Source organism: Pezoporus wallicus, unplaced genomic scaffold (assembly GCF_028554395.1).
Source record: "Pezoporus wallicus isolate ANWC-B61680 ecotype Strahan unplaced genomic scaffold, APGP_CSIRO_Pwel_v1 contig_5485, whole genome shotgun sequence".
NCBI lineage: Eukaryota > Metazoa > Chordata > Aves > Psittaciformes > Psittacidae > Pezoporus > Pezoporus wallicus.
In genome coordinates this window covers 91,209-114,956 of record NW_026641550.1, presented here as the reverse complement: position 1 = coordinate 114,956, position 23,748 = coordinate 91,209, and the positions used below count along the sequence as shown (strand labels likewise).

The window sequence follows — 23,748 nt, the reverse complement described above, 5'->3', positions numbered from 1 at the left end:
TTCTCATGCTCTGCCAGGGAGGAGGGGAAGCCGGGAGGAAGCAGAGACAGGACACCTGACCCAAACTAGCCAAAGAGGTATTCCATACCACAGCACAGCATGCCCAGGATGTAGAACCGGGAGCAGTTACCCGGAAGGGCTAGAGCACTGCTCGGTCAGGCTGGGTATCAGTCAGCGGGTGGTGAGCGGTTGTATTCTCTTCCCTTGTTATTTCCCTTATAATTATTATTATTGGTGGCAGCAGTAGTGGTTTGTGTTATACCTTAGTTACTGGACTGTTCTTACCTCAACCCATGGGAGTACATTCTTTCGATTCTCCTTCCCATTCCTCCGGGAGCAGGGGGGGGAGGAAGTGGGGTGTGAGTGAGCAGCTGCGTGGCTCTGAGTTACCAGCTGGGTTTAAACCAAGACACTCTGGAGACATGCATGCTACCACCACCACCTCTCAGCCCTGAGACCCCCGGCACAACCAAGCTTTTGCCTATAATTGGTAGCTCTCCCCAAAAGCTGCACCCAAGCTGTGTGCTGGCCTGCACTGCTCCTTAGGGTGCTGCCCGGGAGAGTCCTTGCTGTAAGCCAGAACCACGCCAGGAACACCCAACAGCTCGGTAGCCAGCATGGCTGAACCATAATGTCAGAGGATCAAGTGATTCAATGACAGTCTGCAGCAAGTCTCCAAAAAAAACCAAGGGGACAAGAAGGTGGCAGGAAAGTGTCACGGAAATGTTTGGGCAGACAAGAGATGCTTCTAGAAGGCATATCCAAAATGCTCTTGGATGAGGTCCCCTTGGCTGGCACTTCACAGGAGTCCTCTTTGCCTCCCAGGATGTAACTGGGGAGACGATAAGCATGACACGCAAAAGAAAATCCTGCATGGAGACGTGGATGAAGAACGTGCTGTTGCATGGAGGTCCAGGCATGCAACTAACACAACTGGCAAAGGGGATACGAGCCAGGCACCTGCACTTTAGGATTTCTTGATGTTGGAGGGCTTGATTTAGGGCTCAGACATACACATTGTACTAATGCTGGTTATCTGCATTTAGTTAGCTCTAAACCTGTTAACAGAACATTTGCTTGAGCTTAGCGACTCTCCTGTCTCTGGATAGTCTCTTTACCAGTAAAACTGCATACAAGAATAAAAGCAAGGAGGACATTACAGCTGGAAAGTGAGGAAAAAAAATATCACAGAAAAGCACAGACCATTCTGCCAGGAGCTCTTGACAGCCCGGGAAGAGATTTAGGTGCTCCAGAGCTTTCAGTAACCAACTTCCAAAACTTTGATCAAATCCCAATATATTTTCCAAGGGATAAAGGGGGAAAAAAAAAAGTTTCTAATTCAGTACAAACTCCTGCTTCCAGGAGCACCATCTCTGCACCAAATGTCTGAAGATATACACCTCTTGGAGACAAGTTTTTAATACTGGTAAGACGAATACAGAATCCCAGTGCGGCTGAGGCTGCAAGGGAGCTCTGGAGGTCGCCTTGTACAACCCCCCTGCTCAAGCAGGGCCACCCGGAGCCAACTACCCTGGATTCTGTCTGGTTATTTTTTTATTACCTCTGAGAAGGGAGACTGCAAAACCTCCCTGGGCACGTACAACATCACATTTGCACGTATGTTGCACAAAGAGCAAGCCTTAGGTGGACATAAGGCAGCTGCAAAGTCTGACAACATTCTGTTCCTCTGACAACAGGGTTTACAACGGGAATACATGCAACCTAAAATAAAGCCAACCCTGACTAGATTAAGTTTGCCTTCTTCAATGGTTTAAATACCATCATCCATTGAGCTCAGAATCCCACAGGTTTTCACAAGTACCAGCTCTTTCTCCATTCTTGCTTTACTTAGCTTCAAGTTGTACTGTCTATGCCTACTTTGGAAGTTATTTTGAGTCACCACCAAAGTGGCACATATAAGTATTTTACCCACACAGGGCAGTGTGAGGTACTTTATCCTTTCTTTCTCCTGTTCCCCTTTATCTACTACTTTTATTGCCCCTGAGTAAGGACTGCACATGTCTTCATTTAGCACACTCACACTTCAATTAGCACACTCACTTACCCTGGCAGAGCTCAGGTCACAAAGAAACCATGGACCACTTGCTTTGAACTCTAAACACAGGCCATTTGGTTTTACCTAGATACTCCTGGTGTAAGACAGCAAATCATTCAGGTCTCCAAAGCTCAAGACCTCTAAAGATTAACCTGTGCACTGGCAGAGAACTGCAAATTTGGAGGTGCCCTCTCTCTAGCTGCCCAAAGTATGGATTAAATGAGAGATGCTCAATAGACTCCTGTTACAATCCTATCTCTAGCCCCAAAGGCAGCAAAATTGTGAAGTCCCTCATAATTTGAAGCAGGGCAGATTCTTAACCAACCCCTAACCCAGTACTCTGCATTACACAGGGATATGAGCAAGTCATCTCAGAGGACCTTTATCATGTCAGTGCACTTACCGTGGTGACTGCATCGTCAGCTACAGTAAGTCTTGGAGACATCACAGGGAGTTGAAAAATCCCTCAGAAAACATCTTACCATTTGTGTAGCAGGAGTAAAAACCTTTCTGAACAATGCAGACAACCACCCAAAGCCAAGACATAAAATCTGATTAAGGCTGCTGTCTTAATGCTGAGCCCCGTGCTGATGCATGTGCTCTGGGTAGTGCTGTTCCGCTCAGGGGCCCAGAGAGAAGACAGTGACCAGGGAATCTCAAACTCACATATCTCTACATGCGAAAAGACTATTGTATCCATCCAGGTTGATCCCTGCACATATGCATGCAGCAACAGACACGTGAGCTGGATGAAAGCGTATCTTTTAGAAAGATAACTAATCTCATTTTAAGGGCTTCAAGCAGGGCTAAGTCCACTAGCTCTCCAGATAAACTATTCCAACATTTAATTACCCTCCCTGCTAGGAAACTACATCTCATCTCAAGTTTAAACTGCTCTAACTTCAGCCTCCACACACTGATTTTCCTCAGGCTTTGCCAACCAGACTGAAAGGCCTCGCAGAGTGCTCACTTCTAGATGCTGGTTTTCCTAGCAGCAGTGATCAGTAATCAAGTCACATATCAATCTGCTCTCATGAGCCCAACAGGACTGAGATGACTGCTGAAAGCAGGATACAGGGTTATGTGACCATTTGGTTTGACATCAGCATAAGCTTTTCCGTGGTTTGTCTTTGAATTCATCCTACAGCTCCGATAACCTGAGTAGGAGCTCAGACAAAGCACCCTAGAAATGCAAGCCTGAGAAGTGCCTCTGTGCTGAGACAGGAATCGTTACCATGCTCAGGCATGCTGAAGGTGTACAGTGTGGTGAAGACATTAAGTGTACAGTGAAGAGCCACTGCAGAAACCAGGCAGAGCTGCACATCCTTGGTCCACAAAGACTAACTGACTGGCAGTTATCTGTCTGCAGACTAATTCTGACTCTAAGGAACAGAAGTTCGGGTTCAGAAGGACTCTTTATGTTAGTATGCTGCATTCCCTGTGTCGTGTGTGATTATGAAGACCTCAGCCAGCTCCTGGCATTCACTCCAGCTGCACCCATCTCATGAGTCCTCAGCTCCAGAAAGCTGTGAAGCACAGTGCTGACAACACCCAGACCACAGGACACAACCGTGTTGCAGGGCAGCACAAAACAGAAACCAGGATCTGGTTCACTCTCAGTGGCACTGCTGTTAGCAGCAGCATTAGCAGCACTCCTTTGTTATCCCAAAGAGTGGAGAGGTACCATACCCTGCTATACTAGACTGCTGCCAACAGTTGGCTGGAAAGAACATGTGTGGAAAGTGCTCATCCTGCCAAAGATACCAGCCCGGAGGACAAAATAAAGGCATGTCTATGCCCTGGGAAACTTGGGCAGGAAAGCTCGAAGTTCAACAGCTCTCCATGGTGTGATAACTCCTGCAGCAGAAGAAGCAGTAAGCAGTGCGGCATGAACTCCGTGAGAAACCAGAGAGCTTCCCAACCTCACCTCCTCTCAACACTCTGTGCCAGCTGCACCTCTTCAGTGCGTAAGCAGAAGAATAATTACTAAACAAGTCCCTCACCGTTACTATTTCTCCAGGGGAAAGGGAGGACAAAAGGAGGGGGAGGGGGGGACACACAAAAAGGAAAGAAACAGAAGAGAACTTGCCAGAGATCAAGACATCCCTGGTTGAGATTTCCTTTGTTTTGGGAAGCAACAGCTTCCCCGTATACTCGTAAAACTCATCAGACTCAACTTTCCTCTCAGGAAATTCACACCACTAGTTAAAGCCATTCCACCCTTTCTTCTGTCCTGGACACTAACTAGCATAAAATCCCATTAGGAGCTTACCTGAGACCTGTACAGAAGTGCCAACACCCACCAAAGAGATGAAAGCAAGAAACTTCAGAACAACTTCTGCTTGCAGCAAGGCAAGGCACTGCTGATGAACCAGAGAGAAGGACGGTCACCACCTCTTACCTGTGCCTCCTGTGAGCTGAGTGCTGCTCCTCTCCTTCGCAAGCCCATTAGCTTTGGGGCTGGCACTGGGCACTGCTGCCGTTGTTGCCCTGGGTAGCCGCTTGCCCGGTACCTTCACTGTAGTTCTCAGCAGATCGATTTCCTTCCCGTGGACGTTCTGCATGTAATCCTACAGCAGAGAGGCAGAATGGTTTGAGATCAGCTCAGCCCTGGCCCAGCATGCTCAGCTCCCCTCTCATCCACATAATCAAAACTAAACCCCAGATCCATTCACCCACATGGTAACTGGTTACCAGACAGATGGTCAGCCAGCAATTCGGGAGCTCATTGCAGCGCTGGTTTCTCTTGCACTATACTGAAGTCTCATGTCAGGTGGCCGAGAGGTGGAAGACCCTACAACTTCCCCAGTGTCCACAGCCAGCTGTTTTCTGACAACACGGATACAAAGCCTTGACTCCAACCTGCCTTCTTCCCATGACTAGCTGGTGCCTTACAACTGGCTCCGGAGAAGTGCCAGGTCTCACTTTCAGTGCCCAGAACTAGTCAGCTTTGATATGAGTAATGGCAGGATGTTGCCATGGGCAGTCAGATGCCATGACAAGCCCATTTGTGAAAGCCTGGCTGGGAATCAGAGATTAGATGGAGCAAAAGAGCACGAAGGCGGCAGGCAGTTCTTCTTCCCTGTCATCTATTGTCTTTTTAATCATAGCACTCAGCTGTAACAGCTAATAATATAATAAAGGACAGTGTAAGTAATGGGGTACCTGGAAATTCCCTCTCGGGTCAAAGCAAGGGTAATTCAAGCCCAAAACAACACAACTCAGGAAAACTCCCTCGTATATTTACCTGCATAGCTTTACATTATTCAAAACCTGGTGCTTCCCCTTTCTTCTGGTAGACTATTACTCAGCCAAAATCTCCACGTGCAGACTGTTAATGTCATTCTGCCCTGTCTCCTAATAGCATCCCCTCTTTTGATCAAAGTAAGGCTGCAGACCTCTAGCCTCTCCTGAGAGCTGTGTCCTCTCCCATATCTTCACCCCATCTCTGTTCTTCAGGGCATTGCAGCTCTCCCCTAACCCTCTCTGATGTGGCTGGCTCTTCCTTGGGCCAGAAAGGGAAGACCTAAGCAACGTGATTTCCAGAGAGACGCACAGAGGGGAACTTTCCTGCCCTGCTCTTGGGCAGACCTCTAGGGAGCAGAGACTGAAAGCTGCGCTAAGATTCTGGGAGGAATCATGATATGGGTGCATCTTCCTCTGGCTCTCTGTGCTATGGATGTGCACTGCAATTGGGAGCTAAGTGGCAGCAACAGTCCAGGGTGAGACTGCAGCTGCTGCGGGGAGGCTTGGGTCTGCTCCAGTTCACAAGGAGGTCACCAAAAAGATTAACTCAGAGCTGGTCCCCATCTGCTTCCACATCCAAAGACATAAGGACATGAACAAGGACCAGTTTAAGAGCAACCATTCTCCCAGTCCCTGGCTCCAAGAAGCAGGTGAATGAGGGCTGTAGTAGGGGCAGTGTTCTGTGGTCTTGGATGACTACTACCTGCAGGGTTTACAAACTCGCAGCAGCACCTCAACCCCTGGGTTTGAACTCTTCTCTTTCCACAGAACCCAGTGCAGGCATCCAGTCCTCACAGCACACCCAAGAGACGGGGCAGTGTGGCAGCACACCCTTCTGTGCCTCCAACTTCTGTGTGACTTGACCTCAAATAACACACACACACACACACACACACACATCCCCTTTGGTGCCCCAGGGAATTCCTACATAACCAGCCCGATCAAACATTGCTCCAAGCTGTCCCTGGTTGGGTGGGAGCCTGGTGGCACCCCTGGGCAGGGAATCTCAGAGGGGCTGGAGGATTTTCCCTAACTCAGCACAATTGCTGTGGTAGCCGCCTGCCTGCCGGAGAGAGCGGTCACCAGCGCACTGCTTTTATTACATGCTATAAAACAGCAATTTCTTCCCAAGCCTCCTCGCTAATTACCCAGCCAGTTCTCTCATTTCATTTTATTACTGGAATTAACAACGAGTTCAAAGCGTGGAAAGCTATTAAGATGTGTGATTAAGCCACATTCAATTAGTTTCTACAAACAATTTAATTGATGTTGCAGATAGAATTAACAGAAGGTGATTGTGTGAATGGCTCCACTGGCTGCAAAATGGGAGATGCTTTCTCTCTAGCTCTGCGCAGCACAGCACAGCCTGGCCAGTGAAGCTGGGTTGAACCACATAACGCCTTCCTCACGAGCAGAAGCATTTACTCTCCAAGGCTTTGGGAAAGTGATAGGAAACCACACTGGTCTCTTCATAAAACTTGTTCTTTTCGTTTCACTAAAGACACCCACAGAAAGGTAAGAAAAATAAAGACAAACAAGGAAAGCTCTGCTGAACCCAGGGATCAGGCCCCCGAGCACTCCTACTCTAACTCCAGGCATCCTGAAACTGCTGGCTGTTCAGAGAGGAGGCAGAGGAGGCACCTCAGGTCCCTGTAGGACCCAAGTGAAGGTCCAGGCTGGCAGTCAAGGCAGATACACACTTCCACCAGGAAATCCACCACACTTGATTTCAGGGCTGGACCCAGCTCATTCAAGGCCAGGCTGGATGGGGCTTTGAGCAACCTGGTCGAGTGGAAGGGAGTTGGAACTGATGAGCTTTAAGGTCCCTTCCAACCCAAACCATTCTATGATTCACTGGAGTGCTCTATGCCAACCTGTGACTGCAAACTCACAGTTTAAGACTGACTCCCAGTGAGGAAACTTCGAAGTGGGGCTGGAGGTGCTAAGATACAGATCCAGAAACAGGTCAAGTGATAAACACCCAAAAGCAGATGAAGAGCCCTGCCAGAAAGCTGGTAAAATCAGAACTATGACCCAGTCAGAGCTACACAGTAATCTTCATCCAGTGGGGAACAGACACATCTGGGGCAGATATGTCTACTGGAGGAAAAGGAAGAAAGGCAAGGCTATTGATCCCTGCAGTACCTACACTCATCTCAAGAGTGTCAAAACAGAGATGCAAAAGGAGAGAAGCCTAGGCAGGAACTGCCCTGAATCATGCCAAGGAAAAGCCATTGTGAACATAAAACCAGCAAAAAGTACTCTGGGGCTTGACCACCCTGTCAAGGGCTGTGAAAGCCCCTCTTCCTGCAGTGGAATTCAGCAATTCCCCCAGATAAACCTCTGCTGCACCAGAATTCTGCCATCCCCCAAACACGTGGCAGTACAGGCTCACTCTGAGTGAGGCAGGGGAGAAGTTGGGACTTCACATCTCAAGGAAGGAATTTCAGGATGCCAAGAGTCTCCTTGACAGAGGATCTGCACACTGTGCTTGCCAGCAGTTACCTCACCACATGCCTGCTGCCCTGAGAGCTGCCGCCACGAATGGAAGTGACAAAGCATGTACCCTTCCCCAGCAGCACAGGTTTCATTAGTTCAACGCTCATGTGCCCTGCTTGCATCATCCTGTGGACAAGGGAACTTGCTTCATGGCACAGGAGACAAACCTGGTGACAAACACACTGCAGCACCTCCAGATTCACCCTAGGAGGTGAGGAGGTGAGGCTGTAATGGGACATGCTCTTCTGAACCACCTCTTCCTCCAGACTTCCTTCCTGTCCCGTCCAAGAAGGTTGTAAACCAGGTATCCAGAGGGAAGGCAAGGCAAGACAAAGTGGGTTTGCTAATCAGAACAGCACACTGCTCACCAGAACCTTTGTCAGCATCGCTGTAAAAAATCTAATGTGATGGTAGGTTCTCAGGGAGGCAATGCCATGGAGGGAGCATGCAGACCCCCTCATCACTGCAGAAGTCAGAGCTGGGCAGCTCTGCATTCTGCAGCCCACATGTAACCAGTCCTTGCTGTACATCAAGATAAGGCAAGACAACATCTATCTTAGGCACAAGGTTCAAAGCTTGCAGTGAAACCTGAGGGAGAAGAGGCCCATCTTGTACCTTTCTTAGCAATGGGCTGTGGATCACAAGTAGAAGCAAACCAGATTTTTGCTTGGGGCAATGCAGTAATGGAATGAAACGCTGAAGAAGTGCAGTAAGGAAAGAAATGGTGATCAATCCAGATCACCCCTGAGGAAGAAACAGTGTAAAAAGGAGAGAAACCTAGTGTGTAGCAGCAGCATCTGAAAGTGGTTAAACACCATCCCAGAAATTGCTCTTCCTCTACAGCTGATTGTAATAATGGCTTATGATGTCTCTGATGGAAATGTGATAAACTCACACACGCGTGTGAGCACACACACAGAGCAGGCAGTGGCAGCAGCCATTCCCTCCCAGTTTGGCTCTCTAAAGATCAAAAAATGGGGTTACAAAGTTAGGGAACTGCAGAACCAAAGTATGGTACAGGAATCAAAGACTAAAAGAAAGAAGAAAATGCTCTTAAAGCTTCCAGAAATTAAGGCAAGGAATGACTTGCTTTAGAGTTAAAGGACAGGAGGATTAAAAGGCACGGCAGCTCAGGAGCTGGTCAACTGAGAATTGCAAGCCCATGAGCTAGAGATGCAGGATTAGAACAGAGGAGAAAGACTCTGAGGCTCAGGGCACTCCAAGACCCATGTGTCTGAGGAACTCAAGGACAAATCGAGGGCCCAGGAGCTTTAGGAAGCACAGGAGCAGCAACATCTTGCTCTTCTCCCTTTAGCCCTGGTGTGCCCTCCAGCAGCCCTAATCTGCCCTGCGCCCAGGCCCAACACTGTGCTCCCCAGCCACTGCCCGGCTGTCCCACTGCAGCATGTCCTCTGCAAAGGGTGCTGTGGCCCCGGTGTCACAGGTGTGCCCGTCCGCAGCTCACTGTCTCAGCAGCAAACTGTGCTCAAGAGGGAATGGGGAAGAAGTCATTAGCCCCACAGTGGGGAGGCGACAAAGATGGATGGGGAGGCAGCTGTGCGCCTGAGCCAAGCAGTGAAGAGGATCAGAGATGCATCGAGTGACAGCTCAGCTCGGCAGGCTCTGCACAGGCACCTCATCTCCATTACCCAATACCTAGCAGCCAGGAAAATTATTCCACACCCAAATGGCACCATCAGCCACGGCTGCAAGGAGTTCTCTGCCTGCTCCTCACCCCAGCTGCACGGACACAGCAACCCCTGCTTTAATGGATGGAACAAGGGCAACAGAGAAAAGATGCATTTACTTAGCATAATTCTGTGCAAACCATGTTCCTATCAGCTTTACCCACTCAGCCTAGCACTGCAGAGACAGCCTTCTTGAGAGAGGAGAGGTTTCTCCAGGCCATGGTAAAAAACAGCTCAGGCTGCCCTGTCAAGGGCTCATGCTGGACCTCTTCACAGGGCCCTGCTGTGGACAGAGCCCAGGGCTTTCACCTCCTGCCAAACCCTGCCCAAGCAACTCTCTGCTACTGTGGCATCTGCAGAAGAACCTGCAGCAGCCATAGCACGAAGGAGGACACCGCTCTGTCCCACTCCACCCCTCATCCTAACCCAGATCAGTGCTTACATGCAGGCTGGGGTGGTAGGTGAGGACTCCGTTGTCACACAGTGTCACATACTTCTTCTTCCACTCCTTGTTGAGAGACTTGCCACTGCGTTTGAGGAGAATGCCCTGAAAGACAAGTGTCAAGAGACTCAGACCTTGCTTGGACCAGGCACCTCCTGCTCAGCTCCAGCACTGCCCCTTGCAGGAGACCAGTCCTTGAAAAGACACAAAGATAAAGACATGAGAAAACATCTTCTAGGTGGGCCTTCCCAACAGCATTTTTCCTGGGACTGGCAGGAAAAAAGGGCTGCACCCCTTTCCCCATCAATCCATGCATGTCTCCACGGACAGCATCCCCCTTTCCCAGAGACAAGGGTCTCCACATGCTAGTACTGATGCCCAGATCCTCTGAGGGACCCATAATACATTCTGCTGTCCCAAATTACTCCCCCCTGGGCAACTCTTCTTGTGCTGAAGGACAGTGACAACACAAGGCAGAAGCCAACTTCACAACCAACCAACACTGCTCTGTTACCACAGTGCTCCCAGACCTACTTCCATCACTGAAAGCACAGCAAGAGGGAGGATCAGGGCAAGGACAATTTGGGACTGGCAGGGGCCAGCCAACACTCAAGGTACAGATCCCACTGGGGATGTGTATTATCCTGCCTGCTTGCAATTACTTCTTTGAGATGTCAACAAATGGAGCTAGGGACAGACGTCTGGGCAGTTGAGGGGTCACTTTACCCCCCTTCCCTATCAGGATTTACGTAAGACCCATCCTATGGTCTTCAGGGAAAGCACACTGCTAAGGGTCTGAAAATGATTGTGCTCCCATGCTCTGAAGCTGCTTCTTCCCACCAGCCCAACCCAGAACTAAGCCAGAACTCCCGTTGATCTGAATCAATGCTCAGAGCTTGGACACCTCTAACCCCCTCCCTACCCACTTCTGCCTTCCCAGGAAAACTGCTTCTAGCAGCAATTTATCATGCATCAGGTAGGACCAGAGGTGGAGAGGGAGAAGGCAGACAGGATGAAAAGCCAGGCGCAAAGGCTCTGGAGGAGGGACTGGGGAGGGAACATCAAGTATTCTGCTGGCACAGAGGAAAGGAAAACACGGGGGGATAAAAGTACAAATGAATACCAGAGTCTGGGAAAAAGCTGGATCTATCAACTGTCGGGCCTGGGCCGTCCGAAAGCCCTGTCTGGACAGACATCCAGACTGGCTGTTCCTAACGTGGCAAAAATCTGGGCCCCAGGCCAGCACCTCCTCAAAAACCTGGACAGAAAGTCTCTGTCCTGCCAGCCCCGGCATATTTGGGGGCCCCGTCCCACTGCCTAGAGACTGAGGCTGCTGTGCCTGCATGATGGGGAAACACAACAAAAAGTTGTAGGGTTTGGCACATGCTGGGGTAACAACACTGCCAGACATGACCATGAAATCAGCAATAAATGATGCAGAAAAGGCAGAAGTGCTCCATGACCGCTTATGTTCAGTACTTGGGAAGCAAACAGTGTGAAAAGGAAACGCCTCCTACCCATGCAAGGGATAGAAAATTAAAACAGAGCAGCAAAAGCTAAGCTGTGTTGGTGGCAGGATCTGGTCCCTTGCCTTCAACAGCTCAGAGAATTAGCTGAAGAGCTCACTCAGCAGCGGTTAAAAGGTGCTGATTTTAACATGCCTCAGAACATGGCGGCAGTCGGAAAGCTCAGGCTCTGCCAAGATCGGCAAGGGGAAAAGCAATGACCCTTGTAATTACAGCCACTTAGCTGGACACTTACACTGGGCAAAACTGTGGAAAAACACCACAAGAAGTGATCAGCAAGGAACAAGGGTACAGAATGGAACTAACACCAACCCATGCAGAAAGAGGTCATCAGAGGAGTTTGATCCTACTTTTGGTAAGATGGCAACATCTCACGACAATGGTCACTGTGCTGACACAGCATTTTTAATTTTCCCTCAGTACTTTAACTAAGCTGCACAAACCATTAAAAACCAATTGTACAAAATCCATAAGGCCATTAATGTACAGAGTAAAAACTGGCTAAGCAAAATGTCTCAAACCATCACAAATGAGACCAAGTGTAATCATAAATGGCAAATCCAAATCCAACAGAAATGCTTGCATAGAGGTCCAGCCAATCTGCACTTGATTCACAGGATTTAACCAATGCCTTCCCCAAATTTGCTCAGAGAAAGCACAAAACCAGAAAACTTGAAGGAAACACAGCAACTTCACAACTAAGTGAATGATCAGTGACTGGTCATTAACACAATCTGCCTCATACAAACTGGGCTCCTGAAGACAGCATGGATTTCAGTTCAGCTCATGCAAGGTCCTGCTCCAGGGACAGACCACCCATCAGGGTGGGCTCTCAGGGCTGGAAAGCACCATCGCTGAGAGATTCCTGAGCTCCCGGGGTTCAGTGAAGAAGCAGCGGGCTGCCAGGTAGGACAAGGCAGACGGTATTACCTCCAGGTGTGATGTTATCATAGAAAGCAGAGCTGGAAGTGTCCAGAGGTCAGCTCACCACATCCTTCCCTATGGCAGCTCAGGTGCACCTGCATCACTCCAACCTCTCTGTAAAAACCACCAGTGATGGAAACTGTGCTGCTTCCCACCAGCGATCAGACTCTGACACTTCCTGCCACAGGCAGGGACACCTTCCACAGACCAGGTTGCCCCAAGCCCTGTCCAACCTGGCCTTGAACACTGCCAGGGATGGGGCAGCCACAGCTTCTCTGGGCAGCCTGTGCCAGGGCCTCACCACCCTCATTGGGAAGAACTTCTTCCTCAGATCTCATCTCAGTCTCCCTTCTGTCAGTTTAAAGCCAGTCCCCCTTGTCCTGTCCCTATCTGCCCTTGTCAAAAGCCCCTCTCCAGTTTTCCTGTGGCCCCCCTGTGGTGGTGACCACGCAGAGCGGTCCTGGGTCCTCTGCAGCAGCCTTTAGCATGATCCAAAGACTGTCATTACAGTTCTGTGTACTCTTCTCTCCTCTGGTCTCGCAGTCCCAAACCTGTTACTGCTATGCTGCAGAACGTGCTCCTGAGAGCATTAACCTGCTCACCCTGGAGCCTCCAACTGTCCCACAGCTTGAAGGGTAGTGACCTGACCAGCACACAGCCCATTTGGGGCCTGACTGTGCCAGAAGCATGACTGCTTCTCAGATCTTGTAAGCCATCCTCTCACACGCAGTGAGTGGTACCTGTGCTTCCTCAACACCAGGCTGGCTCTGCTCTGGTTCTGACCATCACAAAATCATCTTCTCTAGCACCATGGCTGGGCCATGCATTTCCCACACAGTGTATGAAGCGATTCTTCCTCCTCACATGTAAAGACAGTTTAATATTATACTAGACAAATGGCGGATGCTCTGTAGTTGAGAACATTTGCTTGGTATCTTTCAAACAAATCTGCTCCAGGCCAGGCTGAAGTTACAAATTTGGCTCAAAGTCACTGGGTAACATTCTTTGGCTTCTGGGCATAATGATCCCTTCTGGCCTTAAACCTGGCTCAGTTCTGCAGTCCAACCTGCCAATACGTACTGCAAGACAGCTCTGGCTGCCTCTCCTCTCCTCTCCTCGATGTGCCTTCGACTTGATGCACCTTGGTGCTACAAAATAGCTACTTCAACATTTTCAGGCTGCTGCATCTTCTATCAAGCCCTAAAAATGTGTTGCCTGTAGAGAAGAGTTCAGCTGCAGTTAGTTCAGCTACAAATGTGGAACTTTGCAAATTGAAACACAAGCAAAACCAGAGCTGGAAACAGAGAATTGAGCACTGGCAGCCCACTTTTTCAAGCCAGAAGGCATGAGAGTCCAAAACTGGGAGCAACTACAGAGTCTAAGTAAATATCTAATAAAATGGGGGGGGGGGGGGGGAAGGGGAGGAAAGGGGCCCTTAAGGCCAAACATTTGCAAGAAACAGCTGAATTGAGGGATACAGCTCAGTTAAACTTGTTTGCTGCTGTATTGGAGATTAAGAGGCAGGGGACAGAAGCGAGAGGATTTCAGATTTTAATGGTGCTACTGTGCCAACTGCCTCAAGGTTACAACTCTGCAGCCCAACTTCCTTTTTGATGGCAGGATGCAGAGCTTTGGCTCAGCAGCACCCAGGGCACTCTGGTTTTGCTGGAGGGAGGAAGGCCCCTGCAGCAGCTCAGGGAGAAGTGAGAAGAGCCAAGGAGGACGAGGCCATGTGAAATGCTGGAGGCAGCTGAACTCATCTCATCCCCTCCATGCAGGTCCAGGGCATGCTCCTGCACCCCAGCGTGCCTCCAGGCTGGGCTCCTCAGGGTGCCGAGGGCCCCTGCTCACACCATCACACCTCAAGCTCCTTCTGATTCACAAGAAGTAACTCGTGTTTCCGTAAGTTTCTTCCCAAGTCAAGCACAAAGGAAAGAAGCTGCCAGAGATGAAAGGGGAGAGAGCCCAACCCTCTTCCTCTCCCCTCTTTTCCTTTCTTTCCCCGCATTTTGTCGGCCGGCGCGAGTGTCTGTGTTGTGTTTGGATTGTGGTGGTGCACAGTAAAAGCAGCAGCAGCAATATGCAGCGTAATGAAGCAGGGAGCAGCGATGGCCCCCAAAGGACTCGTTTACTCCACAAATCTCCCTTCCACTCACTTTTTGCTAAGAATTTTAACAACAAACTTAATTGTAAAGTCGCGTATTGATTGGAAAATGCAAATGGCAATTTAAATGTAATCTAAGCTCCCAGCATGATCCTAGCTCCCAAGGAGGAGGAGTCACCCGTCTTGGGTCCTACTGGAGTGCATGGCCCAAACTGAGCTGGGCCAGGGACCTGGGGGACCCCCGGGCTGCCTGTGCATTCAGCACAGCCTTCCCAGAAAGAATCTGGTACAAGTGCAATTAGGACTCCATTCCTAGTAACGAACAGCTGGGGAAGCTTAGTCTCCCGGCCTAATTAACCCACTTCTCAGAGACAAGCGTCCAGAAGCAGCTCTTGCAACCTTGCAAGACCATCTGAACCTACACAGCACCAAAAGGACATCACAACAAGGGGACCCCAAGTCCACGGTGTGGAGCAGGCCCAGCAGAGGCACTGACTGCCCCTGCAGCCTGCAGAGAGAGGAAATGCTGTTTGAGGTGAAGAGGGGCACTGGCATCCATGGTCTCAGATGTCCCAGTGGGGATTTCCATCTTTCCTAGGTGTGCTTGGTGCGTAAGGGACACAGAGAGGTCACCCAGAGGTGCTGCTCTCAGGTGTGCTGGAGAAGGCTGTGACAATCAACAGTCAGCCACCACATCTCCAGGGCAGCGTATGGCCCTTCTCCTCCCAGTGTTTCTCCTTTCTGCACCACCTAACCCAGCATCCCACTCCATGTCTGCCTTTCCAACCACCAAGCACCAGACAAGGCTGCCAGCAGTCTCTAGTGCTACTTCTCTTCCTTGAGGGATGCTGGGGAGGGACTCTTCATTAGGAACTGTAGTGATAGGACAAGGGGTAATGGGTTAAAACTTAAACAGGGGAAGTTTAGGTTAGATATAAGGAGGAAATTCTTTCCTGTTAGGGTGGTGAGGCACTGGAATAAGTTGCCCAGGGAGGCTGAGAATGCTCCATCCCTGGCAGGGTTCAAGACCAGGTTGGACGAGGCCTTGGGTGATACGGTTAAGTGTGTGGTGTCACTGCCCACGGCAGGGGGGCTGGAACTTGATGATCTTAAGGTCCTTTCCAACCCTAACTATTCTATGATTCTGTGATTCTGCAGGAATGTATGTACCCATCACAGTGATCACAGCCACAGGTATCATGGAAGGAGTCTGCAGGGCAACCACCCCTACTGCTGCACTGCATCACCCGCTGACTTCAGCTACCTCAGGCAATTTAGGCATGCACCAGGCTTATTTTTCCAAGCAGAGGAATCAAACTGCTCCCAGTTACCCATCAGTGGCTGCAGCAACCCAACACAGCATCTGTTGCCATCAGCCCAGCAGTGCACATACTGAGGGAAGCAAAGCAGCCTGAACTTGCTCAAGCACCCAGGCAGAAGATCCTCCATGTTTGCCACTCTACAGCCTCTAAATCACTGGCTTCTCTGCCAGTTTATGGCTGGGCAGGACCACCAGACCATGTGAGAGCAAAACAAGCTAAAGGCCCTGCTCTTTCACTGCCCTTCAGAGAGATGGCAAGCAACGAGATCTCCACGATCTTCCAGAAAGGGCAGGTCTGTATCAGAAAGCAGAGCAATCATGAATCTTTAGGATATGGAGCTACAGCTGCTGAGAGATTTTGCTCCTTTTCCACTGGTGGCACCAAATCATTGCTCCTCTTGGAGGAACAACTCAGTGAAGGGCTGCAGCAAGGACAGTATAGAACTGCAGCACTCTGGTGATACTTTGGATCTACTACGCTGCATTTTTACACATATAAACTATAACCTGCAAGTGTTTAAGGCCAGGTTGGACAGAGCTTTGAGTAACCTGGTCTAGTAGAAGGTGTCCCTGCCCATGGCAAGGGATATGAGCTGGATGAGCTTTAAGGTCCTTTCCATTCCCAAATCATTCTGTGATTCTACAATTCTATGTGGATACTGGCCTGCTTTCTCCTTTAGGATCAAAGCTCTGTGCCTTCCTAAGATGCTGTAGCACAACTGTGCAATTCAAGCAGTGGGAGGGTAGCAATTTCAGAGGGCCACAGTATCTCAAGAGACAGGTCACAGCAGTGCTCTGTGGCCTGAGCATTGCCACAGGGCCAGCAACTCCAGTAAGCTGTAAGACAGTCAGAGCCCAGGGATGGAGAGCCATTTGCATAGACTGATGTCTACCCTTCTGACCAGACACTGCTTCCCCCAGTGTCAGTACATGGTCCTGTAAAAAGGTTGCCAGGATCTCCTCTGTGGAATCACCTTCTGCAGCTTTGGCTCCAGGAGGCGCCAGCCCTGAGCGTGGGCATGGACCCAGGTCTCACAAGGTAATGTTTTGCCCCGGGCTCTCCTGGAGAGCTGCTGCTGGGCAAACTGATCACTTCACTCAAGTCCTGAACCAGGCAAGAAGCTTCACACCTATTTCCTCTTGCAAAGCACAGGAATGATGCCCAAGCCTTGTTTCACAGACCTATACCTTTATCTGTCTCCGTTCGCTACCTGTTGAACTCAGTAACAGCACTGTCGTGCCTACAGCAAGAAATAACTTTAATAATTACACTAAACCACTGTGATCTCCAGCAGACTGGAGAAGGCCAGGCCCAGTTAGCAATGAAGAGTGACACAGGAGCAGTTAAAGAAAGCACCTTGCCCTGATGAGTGAAGTGAAACAGTGAAAAAGCAACCCAAAGGTCCAGAAACAAAAGGCCATGGAAATGCTTCCACAACCAGAGCTCCTGGAGCCAGCAGCACAGCTTTGGGTAACCAAGTCAGGTCTAGTTCAAGGCTCCAGTCTCTCTGCCCTCAGCCTCCCTTCATCACCGCACACCAACTGCCCACTGTTTCCCCCACCTGCCATGCTGGGCTGACTCAAAACCAGAGCACATCAGCACTGCCACCACAAACCATGTCCCCATCACACTGACTGGCAGCCAAAAGGCAACACATGTCACACGGAGGCAGGGCCTGAGCTGCTCTGCTTGCAGCCCTCTGGTCAGTGTTGGGTGGTGCTAGCATAGCCATGGCCATCATTTCCAGCACATGGCCCCTACCAAGGGGCCTGGCAGAGGCAGCCAGGTCTGCGTGGAAATAACAGGAGCAGTGTGGACAGACGGGCAAGCACTTCAGCAGCATAAAAGGTTGAAGAAACAGTTAAAGGAGCTCTGATCCCTGCTCCAACCAGGAGACTAAAACAAGGACCTGTGCCACAGGGAGAGACAGGGGATGACCTGTCATGCAGGCATGCAGCTAGCTGATAAGCCCCTTCCTGTTGGGGCTGTGCAAACCTTTGGCGTGCTGGAAGCAGAGCCCTCATGCGTGAGACCCCACAGACCCTGCCCAGCACTGCTCCCCTCTGGCCCCCACGCTGACCTCTAGCATGCTTCCCTCCCAGACACAGCCCAGCGCTGCTCCACTGCACTCCCCTGCCAGAGGAACTGACAACAGCCCTCTGCAAAGCTTCCAATGTATTACTACATGGACTGGAAAGGGCAGGAAGCTTTTGGAGCTGCAGCAGCAAGCAGGGTCTCCCTCTTTTGATCCACCACCCCATTCCCCTGTCAGCCTGGTCCCACCTAGATGTAACCAGCCTCACGTGCACAGCAGCTCAGGTCTGGCAGTGTGTAGGCAGATGCTGCATAACAGAAGCACAGCCATGTGCTGCAAAGCAGTGCATGGGTGAGCCTTGCCAGTAGTGCATGGAAATCCTGGTGGAAACACCATCACATCATCAAGCCAATCCATACCAGTTGGTTTGCTCAGACATTACCCATCGCTGCTTTCCAGCTGATAGACACAGGGGTAGGCAACACTCAGGGTCAATTCCAGGTAGCTCAAGCTTTCCTGGAAGCCAGGAGGCAGGAGTCTAATCCCCTGCTGAGAGGACAAGCGACTGCCCCACTTGGATTCACGACACTCAAGGCATGGGCTTGTTTGATGAGGAGAGAAGAGCCTCCCTGTCCTGACGGAGGGCAGCTGGGCTGGTGTGGAGCAGAGAAGAAGCAAAGAGGAGAAGAGAGAGGAGAGAGCGCAGTGCTGCAGCGGGGAATGCGCTGGGACACAGATGCAGGGTGCGGATGCCCTCTGCTGGAACCACTCCGCCAGCCATCGGAGCAGCCCTTGTTCCGCACCCAGCACCGACACACAGAGCAGGGTCCACGCCAGCAACCCCACACACCGCGCTCCTGGGGTCCAGGCAGGTGTGCAGCCCCCAGGGCACCCGGTGAGTCGGGCCAAGGGGCACCCAGCTCCTCTGTGCTCTCCCACAGGGAGCGAAGGCATCCCAGCGTACCACAAAGCCTCGCAGCACTTCCCCAGGGAGCCTGCTTGACATGGGGGTGAAGGGAGGAGGATCGAACCTGCTTCATAGGAATGGCCCGCCCGCTGCCGATACTGTCCGCTTTACACTCTGGCACCTTCTTCTCCCGCTCCGGGTCCGCGCCCTTTCGAGACTGGAAGAGAAGAGACACAGATCCATTAGAGATGGGGGCACAAGAGATGGAAAAACATGGCCCCACCATCCCCAGCAGGCTATCAGACCAGACCACTCTCCCCCAGGCCAGGTCTCCCAGCGCATGGAGCAGCTAGCATCTCGCCCGTCCCCTCTAGGGACACTCCAGCCCCAGCCTCCTCCCAGCCTGTCCCCTGGCAAGCTGCCTTCTCCCCCCACAACTGCAAGCAGAGCTGTCCTCCTAGCAGAACGGGGCTACCTCTGACCCTCCCTCCCGCAGGGGCACACAGGACATGGCAACAGACAGAAATGGCATGGGATGCAGGTGGAGCATGGATGGAAGCAGGAGAGGCTAAAGGCAGTGAAGGAACTCACACCTCTACTAATCCAACAGATTTATTCTGTTAACACACTTGCACCATACAAAGTAGCACAGGTCACCGGGCAGAGAGAGATACCAGCCCCTTACAAAAGAGCATGGACAATAAATATCTATCACACGTCTAGAGAATTGAGAGCAAAACCCGCCAGCCCCCGAGGGCGGCTGCGGTGCGAGCAAACTCCAATAAATACAATATGAAATATACAGTCTGTTGAGCAGAACTCATTCAAAGTGCTTAGGACAGAGGAAAATATCAAGTCATACACGGCATGGAGCACAATCAATACATTCAGAATCACAACAATGGCAGAAGGGCAGCGGCAGCGTCTCTCTGGAGCGTCCTACACACCCCCTCAGTCCGGGAGCGCCCCATGTGCTTTGGATCAGAAAGGGACACGAGCCCCACACGCCTGGGACACCGATTCACTTGCTTTTGGGCCCAGAACAAAACAAAGAGATTGAAAGAGAAGAAAACTAAAGAGACATAGATGGCTGCTCTGCTGCGAGGAGGAAGAGGAGGAGGAGCAGGAGTCCATGCAGGCTGCAGGAGGTGCAGTAGGGAGGAAGGAGCTGAGTGCTAGCGGCAGGCGCTAACAGCAGCTCCCGCAGGCAGCAGCAAAGCGTCTTTTGGCCCATCCAGCTCCACTCGCTGCTGTCGCCCGGTCCCGGCGGGTCTGCAGGTCTTCCCATCCCATGAGGGTCGTTCGCCTGGCATCCCCGAGCATGGAAAGTGCCTAGACAGCATCCAGCAGGCCCAGAAATGTCCCAGCTTAAAGTGCAGGCGCAGGCCGTCTCAGCGCTTCCTAGACTTTACATTGGGGGGATTTAAAAGGCTCCTGCGTGTCTCCGAGGGGGGGACCCATGCTGGCTGGAGGGCGGGCGAGCCTCTAATCTTAGATCAATCCCAGTGCCCATCCCTTATCCGGCCCTGGAGAGGCAATGAAAAGTGAGAGAATTTGTACAGAGGTGCCGTGTGTAACCACCTGGATCTTCTAATTTGGAAGGAGTTGGAAAGGCCTTTTTGTTGATGAAAAGTTGGAAACAGTGGCACATATCTGCAAATATCGAAAGAATAAAGAGTTTGGCAAGTTATACTCAGAACACGGACACAAGTCTGTCAGCGATGGGCGCCAGCGGACGGACAGACAGGCCACGGAGTGGGCACTGGCACAGCAGCAGTCGGGGTTTGGACTCCGGCTACCGGGGACTGGGCAGGTGCCTCTGGGCAGGGTCTGTCTCCACCAGGCAGTCCCTGGCATGCAGACCCCCAAGGGCGGTGGGGTGCAACCCCGTGTGGGGAGCAGAGGGGAGCACGAGGGGAGCGAGAGCAGGAGAGGAGGAGGAGGAGGAGGAAAGGAAAGGAAAAGGAGGAGAAGGACTGGACCAAAGAAACCAGGCACAGCTCAGGACTCGGGCTGCAGCTGCCCTCGGAGCTGAGTGGAGCTGGACCACAGAGAGGCCTGTGCCCACTGGGGACCCCACAAGGACAGGGGGCTGCTGGCTACACCTATGCTGCCTGCCTGGGAAAAGCTATCGGCAAAAATTCAGCCTTCCTTTCCTTCCCATCCCTACTCATCCTGGCCCTGTCCCACTGCAGGAGGAGGTGTCAGGAGCTGCTGCTGCTGCCAAGACCAAATGGGGTGAAGACTTCAATGTGAGCCATGTATGTGCACCAGCACAAGAGCAAGCAAGTGAGCGTGAGCCCCAGCACCACGGCGAGTGAGCGTGAGCCCAGATGAGCACAGGTGAGCCCCACAGCGAGAGTGAGCAAGCTTGAGCCCAGAATGAGCAAGCAACCGAGAGCCCTAGACGGATGATGACGTCCACAGCGAGTAAGCGTGAGCCCCACAGCAACCCGCCCTCCTCCTCCCGCCATGAACGTGGGCCCGCACCAAGTGAGCTGAGCATGGGGCTCCAGGAGGAGTGAGACAGCGTGAACATGAGCTGACGGCGAGTCCAGAACCCGTTGGCACGCAGGCGAGCAGAAGGATGGGTGGTAGTGCATGAGCGCCCACGTGCACTGGTGCACAGCAGCAAGCATGAGCGAGAGAAACGGCGGGGAGGGAGAAGCATCCATCAGCACTGAAGTGCAACAGAGTAAGCATGACCATTGACAACAGGAGACCTACAGGGCATCTTTCACACAGAGGAGGGGAAGGCTCATAGGGTAACAACCATGCGTCAGGAGCAGCGGATCTGCTGCCAAGGGCGGTGTGTGCTGCGAGGAGGAGGTTGGTGGGGGACAGCCTATCTGCCAGGCAGCAGAGGGAGTGGGGGCAAGCACGTACAGGCTGGGAACACGGGCATACAGGAGTTGGGAGGTGTATGAGATGCCAGCAGTGGGAAGTGCACGGAGCATTCAGGACGTCAGAGCAAATGCTTCTAGAATGTCAGAAGCTGGAGGAGATGGGTACACTCCCAGCACCAGGAGTCAGGGGAATGTAGGATGCCAATAGTGCAGTGAGAGAGATGGGGTATGGGACGTTGTAGATTTATGTGGTCTCGGTCCAGGGCAACGGCAGCTGTTCACACAGGGTAACATGGTGCAACACGTACAAGGACTTTGTGGTGGCCAGTTCCACAGACAGCAGACACAAGTGTACTGAGCAATGGTGGCTGGAAAGCACATTTAGATGGGGAGGAGGACAGGCCTGAGTCCAGCACATTTACAGGGGCACCAGGGGGAGAGGAACACATTTACATGGGGAACAGAGGCTATCTACACTAGACATAGGAATTTGGAAGTATGTGTGTGCTAAGAGCAAGGGGAAACTCACGGGCTGTGCTAACAGTGAGGCTAAGTGTGTGGGCAGGACTGTGTGCACAGGCGTGTGCATGGTGGGAGAGTGTGCTGAGAGGCAGGCAGGCTGCAACTCAACCAGCAGAGAGAATAGCTGCAGACATTCCCTGCACCACCTGGGGCCCAAGGCTTTGCTGGCTCCCTAATGCCCCCCTCCATCCATGCGCCACAGCAGTTCCCAGATGCGCTGCTCAAGTCACACAGATGCCCAGTTTGGGTACTGGAGAGAGGGAAGCCCAGTGCCTAGCGCTGGGCTCTGCACAGCACCACCTCGCACAGCACATCTGGCACCAAACAGGAGGCTCAGGAGCCAGGGACTTTGTGCCAGCGGCACGGCCCCAAGGAGAGGAACAGCAGAGGTCACTGGTGCTGTGCACGCACAAAGTGCAGCTCTCCCCAGCAAAGATAAGGGAGCTCTGCTCAGACCCATGCACACTGTAAACACACACACTCCTACGTGTGCAAGGAGCAGCTTGCTCTCAGGTGCTCCCCCATGCACACACATACACACTCACCAGAAGCAGCTCTCAACACCACGGGCCCTACACACTCAGAAGACTCCCTCTCCTGTGGGGAGAACTCCCCATGCACCCACTCTGCACTCCCTGCCACCCATCCCTCCCTGGCCAGCACAGCAAGGTTCACCTAGAGACTAGTGCACGGAAGCCTGTGGGACAAGACTGCTGTGGATCTGCTCCCTTCCCCTCCTCTCTTTGCCTGACCCTCAGAAAACTCATCCCAAGGTTCCTGCGGCCCCAGTGCGCTTACCGTGAATATGTTGGAGCGCCGCTTGGATTGCTTGCGGATGGGGGTGGGTGTGTTGGAGGCAGCAACGGTCTCAATCCGCAGCTCCCGCTGGCTGATGCTAGGTGTGGAGGGCACAGAGGAGGAGTAGTCACTGAAGGCTCCTCCACCATTGGTAGCCTAGGGCAGAATGGGACAGTCAGAGACAAGAAGATGCCTGAGGGTGTGACTGCAGAAACACCTTCCACCTACACAGCCTGGTGCACCAGAGCAAGGAAGTGCAGCACAGGACTGGAAGAGGGGAGACATCCCACACCATGCACTGCTTCTGCCTACCAGGCGATCTTGGGAAAGCAGTTTCCCTTCTTTATGCTCCAGTTTTATCACTGATAAAACGATAAAGCTCTGAAATCAACAGTGAAGAGCAGCAAATGAGAACTTAAAGAGAGGAAAAAGCCATCCAAGAAGCAGCCAACTTCTTCCTTTCTAAGGCAGAGCAGGGGACTTGTGACTGAGGGCAGCTAGCTGTGCCGCAGGGAACTCCTTCTCTGGAAGGACTCGGAGATGGACCTCCTTCTGAGCCCCATTTGGGAAGCTACAGTGCCCCTACTTGCCAGGGCTATCCCAGGCTCTGGAGCAGCTCCACAACAGCCTGCCTGCAGCACCATGCTTCCTGAAGCCAGAGCAAAACACCCTTCCACAGCAGGGATGAAGATCATGGAAAGGCACGCTACCCTGACAAAATGCCTAAGAAGACCTCCACGTCCAGGTGGGTCTGGAACACCTTAACACCAAGCTGGAGACAGGGCAGCACCAAGGAGCAAATCCTCTGCAGTCTGCTGAGCTCTACTTCCCGC

General features: G+C 51.8%; 1 protein-coding gene across 3 annotated transcripts in view; it reads right to left on the bottom strand.

Annotated features, from left to right (window-relative positions):
* Window positions 1-23,748, bottom strand: part of AGAP3 (ArfGAP with GTPase domain, ankyrin repeat and PH domain 3) — a 134,347-nt gene that overhangs the window by 40,182 nt on the left and 70,417 nt on the right. For 2 of the 3 annotated variants that reach the window (XM_057424258.1, XM_057424257.1), the window contains exons 8-11: window positions 22,916-23,071; window positions 18,874-18,966; window positions 9,932-10,036; window positions 4,458-4,626 (exon numbers count right to left, since the gene is read on the bottom strand). In XM_057424258.1, coding sequence (XP_057280241.1) covers window positions 4,458-4,626; window positions 9,932-10,036; window positions 18,874-18,966; window positions 22,916-23,071 — 523 coding nt within the window. Of the gene's footprint in view, window positions 1-4,457; window positions 4,627-9,931; window positions 10,037-18,873; window positions 18,967-19,345; window positions 20,403-22,915; window positions 23,072-23,748 lie in introns of those variants that run through there. The other variant, XM_057424259.1, reaches the window with a different exon arrangement.